This window comes from Dermatophagoides pteronyssinus, unplaced genomic scaffold (genome assembly GCF_027571235.1).
Source record: "Dermatophagoides pteronyssinus isolate colony J.1.1.1.1 unplaced genomic scaffold, Derpt_VIB-CSIC_2022.12 sq0002, whole genome shotgun sequence".
NCBI classification, from domain to species: Eukaryota; Metazoa; Arthropoda; class Arachnida; order Sarcoptiformes; family Pyroglyphidae; genus Dermatophagoides; species Dermatophagoides pteronyssinus.
The window spans coordinates 3995546-4010316 of record NW_027461526.1 but is presented as its reverse complement, the minus strand read 5'-3'; the positions used below and the strand labels follow the sequence as shown (position 1 = coordinate 4010316).

At 28.6% G+C, this 14771-nt stretch overlaps 5 protein-coding genes across 7 annotated transcripts; 3 read left to right on the top strand and 2 right to left on the bottom strand.

The window, feature by feature from the left end:
* The first annotated feature begins 42 nt into the window (after window positions 1-42).
* On the top strand, window positions 43-6532 carry LOC113798691 (glutathione S-transferase D7-like). 2 transcript variants are annotated; one of them, XM_075824599.1, is made up of 4 exons: window positions 43-371; window positions 5426-5681; window positions 5744-5950; window positions 6011-6532. In XM_075824599.1, the coding sequence occupies exons 2-4, from the start codon at window positions 5529-5531 to the stop codon at window positions 6377-6379; spliced, it is 729 nt and encodes a 242-aa protein (XP_075680714.1). In that variant the 5' UTR covers window positions 43-371; window positions 5426-5528; the 3' UTR covers window positions 6380-6532. The 2 variants fall into 2 exon arrangements, with proteins under 2 accessions (XP_075680714.1, XP_027205062.2); XM_027349261.2 differs by lacking the exon at window positions 43-371 and having other exon boundaries at window positions 5347-5681.
* LOC113798709 (CB1 cannabinoid receptor-interacting protein 1-like) lies at window positions 1159-4404 on the bottom strand. 2 transcript variants are annotated; one of them, XM_027349280.2, is made up of 4 exons: window positions 4351-4404; window positions 2036-2138; window positions 1710-1949; window positions 1159-1600 (listed from the first exon to the last, which is right to left on the bottom strand). In XM_027349280.2, exons 1-4 carry the CDS (start codon window positions 4371-4373, stop codon window positions 1418-1420), a joined length of 549 nt encoding a protein of 182 aa, XP_027205081.2. In that variant the 5' UTR covers window positions 4374-4404; the 3' UTR covers window positions 1159-1417. The 2 variants fall into 2 exon arrangements, with proteins under 2 accessions (XP_027205081.2, XP_075680717.1); XM_075824602.1 differs by lacking the exon at window positions 4351-4404 and adding an exon at window positions 3955-4044.
* A 155-nt stretch (window positions 6533-6687) lies between the features above and the next one.
* On the top strand, window positions 6688-8721 carry L2HGDH (L-2-hydroxyglutarate dehydrogenase). The gene is made up of 2 exons (XM_027349228.2): window positions 6688-7351; window positions 7414-8721. The coding sequence occupies exons 1-2, from the start codon at window positions 7170-7172 to the stop codon at window positions 8594-8596; spliced, it is 1365 nt and encodes a 454-aa protein (XP_027205029.1). The 5' UTR covers window positions 6688-7169; the 3' UTR covers window positions 8597-8721.
* Window positions 8597-11585, bottom strand: LOC113798623 (eukaryotic initiation factor 4A-III). Its single transcript, XM_027349190.2, has 2 exons — window positions 10413-11585; window positions 8597-9970 (listed from the first exon to the last, which is right to left on the bottom strand). Exons 1-2 carry the CDS (start codon window positions 11475-11477, stop codon window positions 8759-8761), a joined length of 2277 nt encoding a protein of 758 aa, XP_027204991.2. The 5' UTR covers window positions 11478-11585; the 3' UTR covers window positions 8597-8758.
* A 1022-nt stretch (window positions 11586-12607) lies between these two features.
* LOC113798671 (chitosanase-like) lies at window positions 12608-13854 on the top strand. Its single transcript, XM_027349239.2, has 2 exons — window positions 12608-13178; window positions 13287-13854. Exons 1-2 carry the CDS (start codon window positions 12772-12774, stop codon window positions 13657-13659), a joined length of 780 nt encoding a protein of 259 aa, XP_027205040.2. The 5' UTR covers window positions 12608-12771; the 3' UTR covers window positions 13660-13854.
* Window positions 13855-14771: the final 917 nt, after the last annotated feature.

Below are 14771 nucleotides of genomic sequence, written 5' to 3'. Positions count from 1 at the left end.
CACAGAATTTCGGCAAAATTAAAAAACTCTTAATTTTTTTTTGTTTGAAATTGAAAATCATTTTTTCTGATAATAATTTTTTAATTAATCGATTAATTGACTGACTGAATGTTTGTTTGTTTTAAAATGTGAATTGTTTGTTTTTTGAATTTTTGTGTTGAATAGTATTGTTTTTGTTGCTAACAGAGAGAATCGACTGTATCAATTAAAAGAACCATTTTTTTGATTCACTGTTGAATTCTATGAACGTCAATTAAAAAATCAGCAGCAACAATTTTTTTATTTTTGTTGTTCTTCTTCTTCAGTACATGCGCTCATCAACAATTCTGGATCGAATATTTTTGTTCAAATAAAAATCGACAATTGGCTGAGTATGCAATCAAATTTGAATTTTTTTAATAACAAATTCCTTATGACATCCAAGTTCTGGTAAGATGACACTAGATTTTCTTGCCAATCGATGATGATTTTCCATCTTTTCGATTCGGCTTCGACGATTTTGCATTGAATTCGATCGAAAAATCAATGTAAAAAAAGCCAAACAATGATATATGATTGCATTGATTACCATTTGACGTATACAATAATAAAAATGATCATCATTTTTAATGTTAAAACGATAAAGAACTATGGAAAATTCTCTATGTCCACATCTACCAAATCCATATATGACTGTATAAATAGCTTCATGATAGTATCGATATGGATTGATCATATTCAATAATTGATATAGATAATTTAGATTATAACTATTCAAAGCTAAAGTATTTAAGAATATGTAAATGCCCATTGTAATCACAGAAATCTGCTGTGCATTTCCATTCGTTATGACTGCATAGAAAAAAACCCAGTTTATAATTTTCCAATAAATTTTTTTTTATTCCAAAAAGTTTTTTTATTGATCATTAGTATTAATTAATATTTTCAACATAGGTATTTTACAAAGAAAAAAACAAACAAAAAAAAAATATGCTAAAAAATGGAAATTTTTTTTTGGCAATAAATAAAATCTATACAATTTTTACTACACATTTTGGTTTTGGACGTAACATTTTTTTTTACTTGTTGAATTGATTATCAATGATGTGATGCAAACGAAAAAAAAATTCACAATATTTCTGAGAATGCATGTTTGTGTTCATATGAAAAAAAGTGTGATTTTTTTGATTGAAATTTTACCAGTTATTTAATTTTGTTTTTGTTTTTGTCAATTTTAAGCATTCATTTCAGATAAAAAAACATGTGATTCGATGTTTATGTTTGCAACAAACGAATAAGAATCGTCAAAAAAAAACTTAAAGAGTTAAATGGTGTTTGATTGATTTGTTTGATTGAATTTGACTAAGCCCGATACATACAAAAACACAGGTGAGAAAAAAAATTAAAAACAAATGATGATGATGATGATGATGATCGATCAAAGATAACATTTTTTTATTATTGTCGAACAATTCATACCAGATTTTTGTTCACATTCAAAATTTATATGTTTTAATGGTTGTCCCCATTGTAAATGATTATGATCATCAGCTTTATAGAATTTTATCTGCAATGGTATCTCTAATTTCATATTATCCTGAAATAAAATATTGATTTGTAGCTATATTTTTTGGATTGTTGAACGAGAAAAAAAAGAAAATCGAAATTAATTTCATTTTGTTTTGAGAAGAAGTAAACATTCCATTTTTAAAAAAAAACGACATATCTACCTTTGAACGTTTACGTTTTTTATCCGGAATACAATTATTTGTATCCCATTGAAATGAATACATGGCGCCATCTTCGGATGAACTTTGATCGACAATTTTTACACCGGTTTCATCGCCATCAATCATACGTATTGTAACTGAACGTACAGGCATTGGTGGACGTATTTGTATTAAAAATTCATAATTTGTTTCGACAGGTAATTTTAATGTAAATTCTTCATCAAAACGTTGGCCATCTCTCTAATAATTCAGATTTTTTTTTTCAATTTTTAATTTTATAAATTAATTATTCATTTAAATTATGCACAAAGAATAACAACACTTACTTTGAAACAAATTTTTGGTGCATTTTCATCGATTGTCGTACCATCTTTTTTCATACGATTAATTTCAATACAAGCAAAATATGTTTTCGAAGCCATTTTGTAACTTGTGATCAATAAATAAAATGAGATTGTATGCAAAACAACAATCAAACAAAAAATTTGGATGGATCGATTGTAATGATTGAATAAATAAATGACAGACGATTGAATGGATGGATTAGATAGTTTCACATGAATGATTAATTTGTTTTTGATTTTTGTTTGATTTTGCTTCAATTCATTATGATGATTGAAATGATTAATTTCAATTTATTAACATCAAAACATTTAGTTAATCGATGATATTTATCGGCATTATTACAAATGAAAAAAAAATTCTCTCAACAACAAAATCCGCAATATGGATAATACATTTTGAAATAGTTGAAATACCGTGAAATTAGGTAAGAGACAAACAAAACAAAAAAGAAATCCCAAACAACAATTTGATAATCAAGCAAAAAACACAAAACAAAAACAAATTATTATTATTATTTCATTTCACATACATCCGTTTATCATTGTGTAAATTTGTTTAATCTGATAAGATTTTCGGATCTGTTTCCATTTCTCTTCGTCTGTGTGTCTGTGAATGATTTTCTCTACCCGAATAATAATAATAATGAAAAATCTAGGTTTTTTTCACACAATATAATAAAGCTATTCGGATTTTTTCATTCATTTCAATGCGCAAAATCCAATAACCTCGAATTAAAGAATGTAATGAATTGAATGATGTTATCATAATTTGAACCAAAAAAAAGCTAGAGATTTTGTTTTGTTTTTATCCCACTAAATTTCCTTGCCCAAAAAAAAACATCTTCACTATTATCATCACCACCACCACCACCGCTAACACCCCATCGGAAATTTTTTTTTTTCGGATAAATATTTTTCCAATAGTTTGGGAATCGGTAGAGATTGCTTGTTCTTGTTCTTGTTGTTATATCCTTGTTTTGATAATAATAATAATAATAACCGTTACTCGAACATTATGTTGTTGGACCACTACTGTCAAGAAATAAAGCCAAATTTTTCATTCAACTCTTCACACTTTCTCTATATGTTTTTTTTACAATTTTAGCTTTTTTTTGTGTTTGAACTACAGAAAAAAAAATGTGAGAAAGCCAAAATGAATGAATGAATGAATGAATGTGATATGAATCAACGAACCCTACGAAAAATATGAGAGAATTTTTTTTTTTTGTTTAGAAAAACTGTGAGAGACATGAACAGCGCCCGAATCTTTATTTTCTTTAGTTTTTGTTGTTGATATATAATTTACATGGTGAAACATGCATTATTTGACAATTTTTGAATCACTACCCAAAAAAGAAAGAGAGAATATGGTCAATCTAATACAAGGATGATATATAATAAAAGCTGAATCTGAATATATTTTCTATATTCTTGGTCCAGAATATTCTATGTTATGATGTTTATGTATATTATTATATTCTGATGCTGCTACTTATTGTATAGAATACCACTATTCTTATTTTTTTCACGAATAATAATTGATTTAAGCTATAAAAAATACCTTCATACTTTCATAAATAGATAATGAAGAATTCAATAATAATAATATTCTAATTTCGAATGAATTTTTTTCCAATCTCAACAACAAATGTAGATTTACCGAATTGCTTATTCTATATTTTAAAGCTTTAGTTTTCTGTAATTTTCCCAGAATAAGGAATTAACAACATTTGAAATGTACACCAAAAAAAAGCAATGTTTATATGGATAATAAAATGAAAATGTAGGTATAAAATTATTCATTATCTTTATCTAGGAAAATTTTTTATTTTCGTTTTGTTAATTAGAATAATTTAATTAGAAATAAGAAAACGAAATGTAGTTATTTAAAAAACAAATACCGTTATGTGATAGTTATACATAGGAGGACAATTGTTATCATTTTTTTTTCGTTTGCCCTCATACAACAACAGGATTGACGTCAGTTCATTTATTTTTCTAAATTCTTTTTTTGGTTGCAAGAAATCTTTTTGAATTAAATGGAGGAATGAACCAAAATACACTATACACATCTATCTATCTCTATCATCATCATCATCATTATTATTCATGTAAGACGATCCACTTAGAAATATTTGAATAGGGTAATTTTTTTCTTCTTAATCTTAAATTTTCATTTTCATTTTGATAATGTGAGGAAAAAAACTAGAATTTTGAAATTCTTTTCAATTTAGCTGATAATAATTGAAAGAATTGCACCCACACACACACTCAAATACACTTTATAAGAAACTTACCACGGATTTCCAATTTCTGACATATAAAGAAAATAATCGAGACTCGCTAAGAGAAAAAAAGCGGTTAAGAAAAGAAAAAAAGATTTCAACATTTTTTTCTAACGTAAACAAACCAAGATTACAAAGAGATTTCATTCTTTCTCTCATTTTTGTGTTATATGTTTATTTTTATCATCATAATCGTCATTTTTTTTTGGAACCACGATCACCAATCGAATGATTTATAATCAAAAAATAATTGTCGTTATCGTTTTAGGAAATTGTAAGAGAAACAACAACTGTAGATAATTTTCTGTTTTTTTTGCCAAATCGAATACAAAAAAAATTTAAATTTTAAAAAATATTTTCTCAACTGATATCATCAAATCCTATTCGATTGAACAGAAAAAAATAATCAACCTTCAATGTTCATTTTTAGTGCAAAATTAGTTTGATATTTTCTTCTATAGGTGTCGAATAGGTAAAAGGGCTATTTAAACAAAAAAAAATCATATCATCGACTAGTTTTTCAGTAACATTTTTTCTTATATTGAAACAAAACAAATACCTTAACTTGATGATTCGTTAACTGTAACATGATTTTTCTTAATCCATTCTCTCGTTTTTTTTGTATATTCAAGGTTTTCAATGATTGTGCATTACCTCTTTAGTGTATGGTTATCTATATTATTTTGCAAGCCAAAGTAGAAAAAAAAATTTAACCTTGCAAAAAAGAAAAATTCTTTTTGAAATATATGAAGATGATGTTGTATTATCATTCTTGTTATTTATTATATAAACAGGTTATGAATTCATGAATTGCACAGCAATCAAACAACCAAAAAAAAACACATGTAAATCAATGGATTATCAACTTTAGTTAAATAGTTAAAGAATAATCTACATTCTTAGTTCACATCATTATCACACAATAATCATAACCATTTTTGTAATTTTGAATTGTTTTATTTTTTTGCCATACATTTTACAAATTGCGTCAGTGTGTGTGTGTACATGTTGATTATATCATTAATAATATCAATATTTTTCGATCAATTTTAAAATTTTTACTCTTATTTTGTTTTATTTTAAACAGTTGTATATATAAATATTTGTTTTCAACGATTTTTCTTTGGTTTGATCTGAATTGAAATTTTTCATTCGAAAGTTTTTTTTTGTAAGCAAATAAAATCAAAATCATGGCTAAAATACGACCGATAATTTATTGGATGCCTGAAAGTCCACCATGTCGTACTGTTTATGTTGTTACTAAAATGATTGATTTTAAAGATTTTGATTGGAAATTGATTGATCTAACAAAATCGGAACAAACATCGGAAGATTATTTAAAGGTTTTTGTTAATTGTAATTATTTTGATTTATCGTAAAATTAATTAATTCATTGTTTTTACAGATCAATCCATTTCATACGATTCCAGGTTATTTTGAACCACCAGATCTTTATCTATATGAATCACGTTCGATTGCTCGTTATATAATCGAAACAAATAAACCAGAATCTCCATTATATCCATTGAATGATGTCCGAAAACGAGCAATCATTAATTGTTGTATGGATTATGAATTGGGTACATTATTTCGTGCTATGAGTGATGTTATTGTAAGTTGATGTTTGTTTTTTTCACTCAATTCGCTTTTTATCATTTATTTTTTTATTTAGCTTCCCATATTCAAACCTGGACAAGGTTTACCTAATGAAGAAAAACTTCCACGTTTCATTCAAGTATTGAACGAATTTGAAAAAAATCTTGAACAAAAACAATTGAAATATTTGGCAGGTGGATCCGAAATAACATTAGCCGATTTGGTCACCTATTTTACGTTGATTATGTGTGAAGCTACTCCAGAATTGATTGATTTAAGTCAATATCCAAATCTGTATTCATGGTTAAATCGTATTGATAAATTTATTAAAGAATTGGATTCTAATGGCGATAATGCTGGTGTACTTGCTAAAGCACAGAAAAATTTCTGTGATTATGCTAAACATTGTCAACAACAAGCTAGAAAAGATAAGAGTTCTGAATAGTAATCTTAACAAAGATGAAGAAATGGATTTTCTACTTTTATTAATAAAAAAAAGATTCTGCGCTCATTTTATCCATTGAAATCCTCCATGTGCATACATATGCATGAATGGCATACACATAAACATAAACATTCACAACATGTTTTTTCATTATTAACCCTCCGCTATTCACGCAGCATTTCTCACGTCGTTATCCATGTGGGGTCATTTTTGACCCCAACTTTGATCGCTTTTAAATTATGTTAGAAAGTTAAAATAATCTAAAATTTTGTGCTCAACTCTTAGAAAATATTATCAATTTTAAAATTTCATCAAAAAATTCTATCTTAAAAGCATATCATTAATGATACAAAGCGGCAAACAAATTTTGATTTTCCTATTAAATTTTGGGTCCGTTCATAACGTAAGTGTTGTAGGTAGGGATTCTACAGCACTTACGTTATGCACATTTAGACTTCATCCCGAAAATCGATGATTTCTCCACTATTTTTAGTCGGAAAACGGTGAAAATTGCCTATCATGTTCAATAAACATAGATCTTCGATCATTCAAGAGAAAATTGATTTATGTCGATAGATTTTCGAATGGCGAAGTTTTAAATGTCGTTGGGGTCAAATTTGACCCCACATGGATAGCCGAGGGTTAAAGAAAAATGATAATGCAAACAACAATATATCATGTTTCAAATATCAAATAAATATTATCTTCAAAAACATCATTTAATAAAATGGTATCAATGAATTTTATTTATAATAATAAACATTTTTTTAAATAAAAATTTTTCATCATAATGTCGACATTAAATTATTTGTTTGCATCCAGTTTGATTCATTATGATAAATTTTTTTTGGAATTAAATCGATTCTTTCGATTACGTTTAGCACATTCATATGTTAATGAACATTGTTTCGATGTTGTTGTTGTCGGTGGTGGTATTGTCGGTTCGGCAACTGCTCGACAATTATTATTAAAGTAAGTTTTATTCATTTTGGAATTTATTTATTCTGAAAAAAATTCTTGATTCATTTTTGTAGCCGACCTGGATTACGTATGGCCATTTTAGAAAAAGAAAATGAATTAGGAATGCATCAAACTGGTCATAATTCTGGTGTCATACATGCAGGTATCTATTATAAACCAGGATCATTAAAAGCAAAATTATGTGTTGAAGGAAGTCAAATGGCATATAAATATTGTGATGATAAAAAAATTCCATACAAACGTGTTGGAAAACTTATTGTTGCCTGTAATGCATTGGAAGTGGAACGTTTAAATGAACTTTATGATAGATCACTTAAAAATCAGGTACAAGGTGTTAAATTGTTACAATCTATTGAACAAATTCAAGCAATCGAACCAAAATGTGTTGGTCTAGCTGCAATTTGGAGTCCAAACACTGGTATTGTTGATTGGGGACAAGTGAATCGTTCATATGGAAAAGATTTCGAACAAAAAGGTGGAAAAATTTTCAATCAATTTCAAGTAATAAAATTTGAATTAAAAACAAAATCATCTGATAATGATTCGGATAACAATTATCCGATCATCATCTCTTCGAAAAATGGACAACAAATTCGTTCAAAATATGTGATTACTGCTGCCGGATTATATGCCGATAAAGTTGCTCAATTGACTAATGGGAAAAAAATTCCCAAAATTGTTCCATTTCGTGGCGAATATCTTGTGCTACGTAAAGAATCATCGGATATGGTCAAAACAAACATTTATCCCGTTCCAGATCCACGTTTTCCATTTTTAGGCGTTCATTTTACACCACGGATGGATGGAAGCATTTGGGTTGGACCGAATGCAGTTTTAGCATTCAAACGAGAAGGCTATCGTTATCGAGATTTTAATCTAATGGAATTTATCGAAACAGCAACATTTCCCGGTTTTCTACGGCTATCATTTAGATATTTTTTCGCCGGTATCGATGAAATGTATCGAAGTTTATCAGTAAATGCTCAACTAAAAAAACTTCAACGTTTTGTTCCATCCATAACTAAAGATGATATAGATCTAACTAAACATGTTGCTGGTGTCCGTGCACAAGCTCTTGATGAAAATGGTAATCTTGTCGATGATTTTGTATTCGAATTTGATGCTAATAGTGGACGAGTGATGCATGTACGTAATGCACCATCACCAGCTGCTACTTCATCATTGGCTATTGCTCGTGTCATTGCTGAACGTGCTGAACAGGAATTTAAACTGTGATTTATATTCCGAAAATTATTTATGATTTATTTAGGATACATTTTATGAAAATTGTTTTTACAAAAAAAAGCTTCCACTACCATACAATTAAGAATGAAAGAAAATTAAATGATTATAACAATGAATGTTGTTGTTGATTATGATAAAGGATTATTTTTGTTTTCAGATTAAATCGGCTACATTCATCGGCATTTCATCGATTTGGGTGGAATAATATTGTTCAATATCTCGTAAAATACGGATATCATCCGATTTGACAAAATTTATTGCCACACCTTTCCTACCAAAACGACCAGATCGGCCAATTCGATGGATATATAGCTCACGATTATTTGGAAGATCATAATTGATGACTAGGGATACTTGTTGAACATCAATACCACGAGCCCATACATCGGTGGTAATCAATACACGACTTTTGCCTTGTCGAAATTCTTTCATGATTGAATCACGTTCTTTTTGCGGCATATCGCCATGCATTGATGAAACAGTAAAATTTGCCTCCTTCATCTTTTCGGTCAACCAATCGACCTTACGTTTAGTGTTACAAAAAATGACGGCCTGTGTTATGGTTAACGTATCATATAGATCGCATAATGTATCGAATTTCCATTCTTCATGTTCGACAGCAACGAAAAACTGTTTTATACCTTCCAGTGTCAATTCATCACGTTTAACCAGAATACGAATCGGATCGGTCATGAATTTCGAAGTAATTTCAAGGATTTCATGTGGCAATGTAGCTGATAATAATACGACCTGAGTGTATGGTGGAAGAAAACGATACACATCATAGATTTGTTCTTTGAATCCTTTGTTCAGCATTTCATCAGCTTCATCCAATACCAATAATTTGATGGATCGTGTTCGAAGATTACGACGTCGAATCATATCGAACACACGACCTGGTGTTCCGGCGACAACATGTTGGCCATAATCTAGTTTACGAATATCTTCACTCAAAGTTCGTCCACCAATGCAGGCATGACATTGAACATTCATGAATTCACCAAGAGCAAGTATAACCTTCTGAATTTGCAATGCCAGCTCTCTTGTTGGACTAAGAATTAATGCCTGAGTTTCACGTGTTTGAATGTCGATTGATTGCAGTACACCAATACTGAATGTGGCCGTTTTACCCGTGCCAGATTGTGCCTGTGCAATTACATCACGACCTTTGATTATTGGGCGAATGGCACGTTGCTGAATAGCCGATGGTTTTTCGAAACCGTATGCATAAATGCCTCGTAGTAAATCTTCATTCAAATTCATCGAATCAAAACTTGCAATCACTTCAATATCTTCACTGGTTTCAAATTCTACATTGGAAAGATCATCCGGCATAGCCGGATTTGCCTTTTTTGTTGTTGACATTTTTTTTCACTATTCTTGGTTGAAAATCTGAAAAAAATTCGAATGTGAATAAACTAGAAAAAATCGAACAACACAAAACAACGTGAGCAATGAAAAGGAAAGAGAAAAGTGAGAAAAAGTTTAATTTGGATGACGTAATAACGCTAAAATTGATGTATGCACGCCAACAAAAAAAGCATGTAAATGTGTTAGCGACTGGCGTGCAAACCTCAAAAAAAAATTGGCGTGTGCAAACCACATTTTTCACTCAGTGAATTGCCGAAAAGTTTCTGCAAAAAATATTTACGGAAAGCTTCTACTTTTTAGAAAATATTTTATTTCAAAAAAAAGAATTGATCAAAAAAAAGTCATAGGTCAAATATTGATAAAATTATTCGGAAATATTGGTATGAAATTTCCAAACAAATGAATAGATTAATTTAGAAAGTCTAAGAATTCGATTGTCAGAACATGGTAATCGAGAAAAAGGAGATCTTGTATTTAGAATGTAGAATTCAAAAATTGGTTCCATATCTTTATCGAATAGAAATAATGGATGAAATCTATCATTTAAAGGCAATAAATTCCCTTCGAAAGCCAAATTAACTTCTCTGTAAAGCATTTCTAGAGCATGGAATGATTTTTCCTTATCTGTAATTGCTTTGATTGTTTGTTCCAAACAATAATATTGAAAATCTTTATTTTCAAAATGATTCGAAAGACGTTGCTGTTCTAGCATTGCATGAATGAAATTAGTTGAATAATCTTTGTCAAAACTAACTAAATCTCGAGATGATTCATTTATCTGATGTGAAGATGATTGTCGTGATTGAATTATTGTTTTCTGTTGAAAATTTTCTACGGTTTTTGTTGTTTTGATGCCAGTCGATAATCGTTTATTTGTTGAAATTATTTGATGATTTTCATTTTGCAATGAAACTGATACTCTTTTCGGATTGGTAAGTTGAAGGTTAGGTCGAACAATTAAATGACGTTCATCAACCAAATTTATACACTGGGATAAAGATCCTGCCTTATTGTTTTCGGGATTACTGGAAAAACCAGTTGAACATTGATCATTCGAATGATGAATAACCATATTTTCGCTGTTACACATTCTTGGCAAATCGTAGTTTGACGAAAGGGATGTTGGTTTTTCATTGATGTGATTCGTTAATACAAATTGTTCATCCAGATTAACAGTTGCCATAGTTTTATTATTGGCTACTGGCGATGTATTTTCATGATCCGATATTATTTTTTCTACATCGGATTGAATCATATCAAGCTGTTTGTCCAAATTTTCAATCGGAATTTTTTTGTTAGATTTTTTAATAGGTGTAGTGTCACCGATTTTACGATTAGTTGAAGCTTTAGACACAGACATGGTCAATCGAATAACCTTTTTCTTTCCATTGCCTGTAGATGTTGAACAAATCGAAGGTTTTTTTCTTTCCAAAATATCTGCCGATTTGGCTTTCTGTCTTTCAAGAAATAATGAACGTGATGGAGTATTACGTAAATTCATTATATGGAATTAAAATGAAATGAAGATTTTATTCAATGAAAAAAAAATGATTTGGAAAAAAAAATGATGAAACAAATTAAAATTCAAAAGGACAAAGATTGAAATCGAGTGAACAACGAAAAAAAAGCGCGGACTTTTTTTTTTGTTTCACTTTCAATACTCATACAGTGATAACTCGATTTACAATACAAAGGCTGTATAACTGAACAAGCTTCATTGTCAATTCAGACATATCACTGTATAGACATATATCGATTTATGCATTCGATGCAATACAATCGATAGTTTGAAACAAATTAATATACAATCCATAGATGGCATTACTAATATAGGAATTTATCAGAAATTTTTGAAATTTTTTTTTGAAATTTTTTTTTAAATTGAATATAATCATCATGTAAACAATCCACAGTCTTTATCATTAAATATTTATTCATAAAAATGATTTGAAAATGATAAATAATAAATTCTATAATAACTTTTTTGTTGTCCATTTCAAAAAAAAGAAGATTTTGACATGAAATATTTCCTGGTAATCATTAGTCGAAAGTTTTATTTCATTTTAAACAAAACAAAACGAAAAAAATTGGATCAATCAAATCCGGTAAAAACCAACCGGAAAAAAATGTCCGATGTTATTGCAACAACGTTATGATTGTTGTTGTTGTTGTTATTGCATCGTTACAATTTTATTTGTATTGCGAATAACAACAGAAATAAAAATTCCACTAATTTTTTGGAACCATTTTCATTTATTATTTATTTGTTTGCCTTAATAGATTCTTACGCCTACGTAAACACAAAAAAGAAATTCTTTCTTTCTTTTTTCTTTTTATTTCGGTATTTTATGTATGTGTTTTCGTTGTTATTTTCATTGTAACATCAATTTTGGACAATGAATATAAGAGAAAAGAATCTAAATAATTAATATTGTAGTATATAAATAAAAAAGCTGAATCGAATATCTTGATGACACATAAACAGACAGATGAATGAATATTGTTCATGGTTAAACATAGATAAAAAAAATTTTTTTATTCATCTTTTTTGTTTACAATGTTCATTTTGCTAATCAGTTTTTTATTTTCCTTAAATTATCATGGATAAAATGTGCCGGAATCGGGTACAATCCTTATTTCACATCAACCACAATCAAAATCAATTTTTTTTGTTGGTGATATTGATAATCAGAAGCGACAAAAAAGATATTGGAAATCTTAAGTAAAAACGAAATAAAAAAGTATTAAATTAATCAATTTCTTATATTTTGATTCGAAAAAATCCAAATCAAAACATGAAATTTTCAGCCACATTTATTATCGGTTTTCTTTTGGCTAATGTAATGGCCGAAATGACCATTATTGAAAAACATCGTTGTGAACAATATACATCAATATTTGAAAACGATACAACCGAATTACAATATAGTTATTGTGAAAATATATTTGATGGTCGTGGTTATACATCAGGACGTGCCGGTTTTTGTACAGGTTGTGGTGATGCATTAAATGTAATCATCCATTATACAGCATATAAACCAAATAATCCATTAGCAAAATTTATACCAATATTAAAACGTCTTTCGATCGGTAATGGTAATATAAATCAATTGAATGGTTATTGTGAAGCATGGAAACAAGCATCAAATGATAATCTATTTCGTCAATTTCAAGATTATATTAATGATTTATTATATTATGTGTATGGCAAAAAATTTTAAATGTTTTTCTTCATTATTAATTTATAACCCCATAGTTTAATTGATTTTTGTTTTCCATTATTTTTCTTTCTTCCCAAAAAAAATTATAGACCAGCAATGAATGGTGCTAAACGTATGAATATAACAACAGCATTAGGAAAATGTTCATTATATGATACAATCATACAACATGGTGGTGGAAATGATAATGATTCATTTGATGCTATATTAAATCGAACAAAAATTCAAATGAATGGTCCAGTAACTGGTAAAAATAATGAACCGAAATGGATTGAAAAATTTTTAGAAATAAGAAAAAATGTTTTATTAATGCCAAATAATAATGCCTATCGTTCATCATGGAGTAAAACAATTGATCGTGTTAATTTTCTATTACAATTAGTCCGACAAAATAATTGGAATATGGATCAATTACCTATACGTGTAAAAACACGTTATCATGATCAAACTATTTATTCATAACAAAATAATAATGAGAATGAATTGCTTTTAACGCCAAAAATCAAAAAAAAATAAAATACATCTTCATTAATGTAGTTTTTTTTTGTTTTCTGGTTATTTTGCTTTCCGGATGGATGATGATGTGTGAATAGAATCTATATCTTGTGATTCTATAGTAACATTTCATCATCATCATCATAATCAAATAATAATAATCTTTTGTTTTTGTTTCCCTCCCACACAGATTTTCTTTTTCTTTCTTCTAATTCTTCTGATATGTGATCTGTTCTTTATCTGATTACAAAACATCATCATTTTTTTTTGGATATTGAACATATTTATTTCATCATAAATACTGACATATAAATACTGATCTCTGATAATCTTTTCTTTTCTTTTAAAAAATAGTATTGTTAGATTCTTATGGATTTATGGATTGTATTCTCGGTAATATTTGTTTCGGATATTATGAAATCCTTGGTCAATGTCAAATGTCGATCTATTTTATTAAACGGTGTATGTTTGTTTGTTTGTTAATATGTTTCTGATGGTGGCGGTGGTGGTGATGGTGATGATGGGTGTGAATATAGCATTATAACATTCAAATATGCTTCCTACATTTGGTTTTTTCTTGTTCTTTTATAAACTAAACAATAAATAGAAAAAGAAAACGATGTTATCCCGACATACATTTGAAAAAATAACAACAACTATAGGAACCAGCAAAAAAAAATTTAAGGAAAATGTAGAGCATGCGAATAAATGATCCTGGATCTTATAAGGGGGGGAAAATGCTTGTTTTTTTTGGGAAGAAGCAACTGAGTGTGTGTGAACGTGTGGGTGAACATTTTCATTAATTTCGAAACATACCATACACACCTATATATAAATAAAGAATTCAATATTTTGACGATATTATTACAGTAAATGCTTCTGTTGTAAAAAATTGTTTCCCAAAAATGGGAAAATATTTTTTTTTCCTAAATAGTAGTCATCATTATAATAGGAAAAAAAAAAATGTTGGCGTCAATGATGATGATGATGATAATGATAATGATCAGATGTATTTATGCTGTTGGACAATGAGAAACCAAATTGTTGTTGTTGTAGTGGTATTTTTTAATTTATTTTAG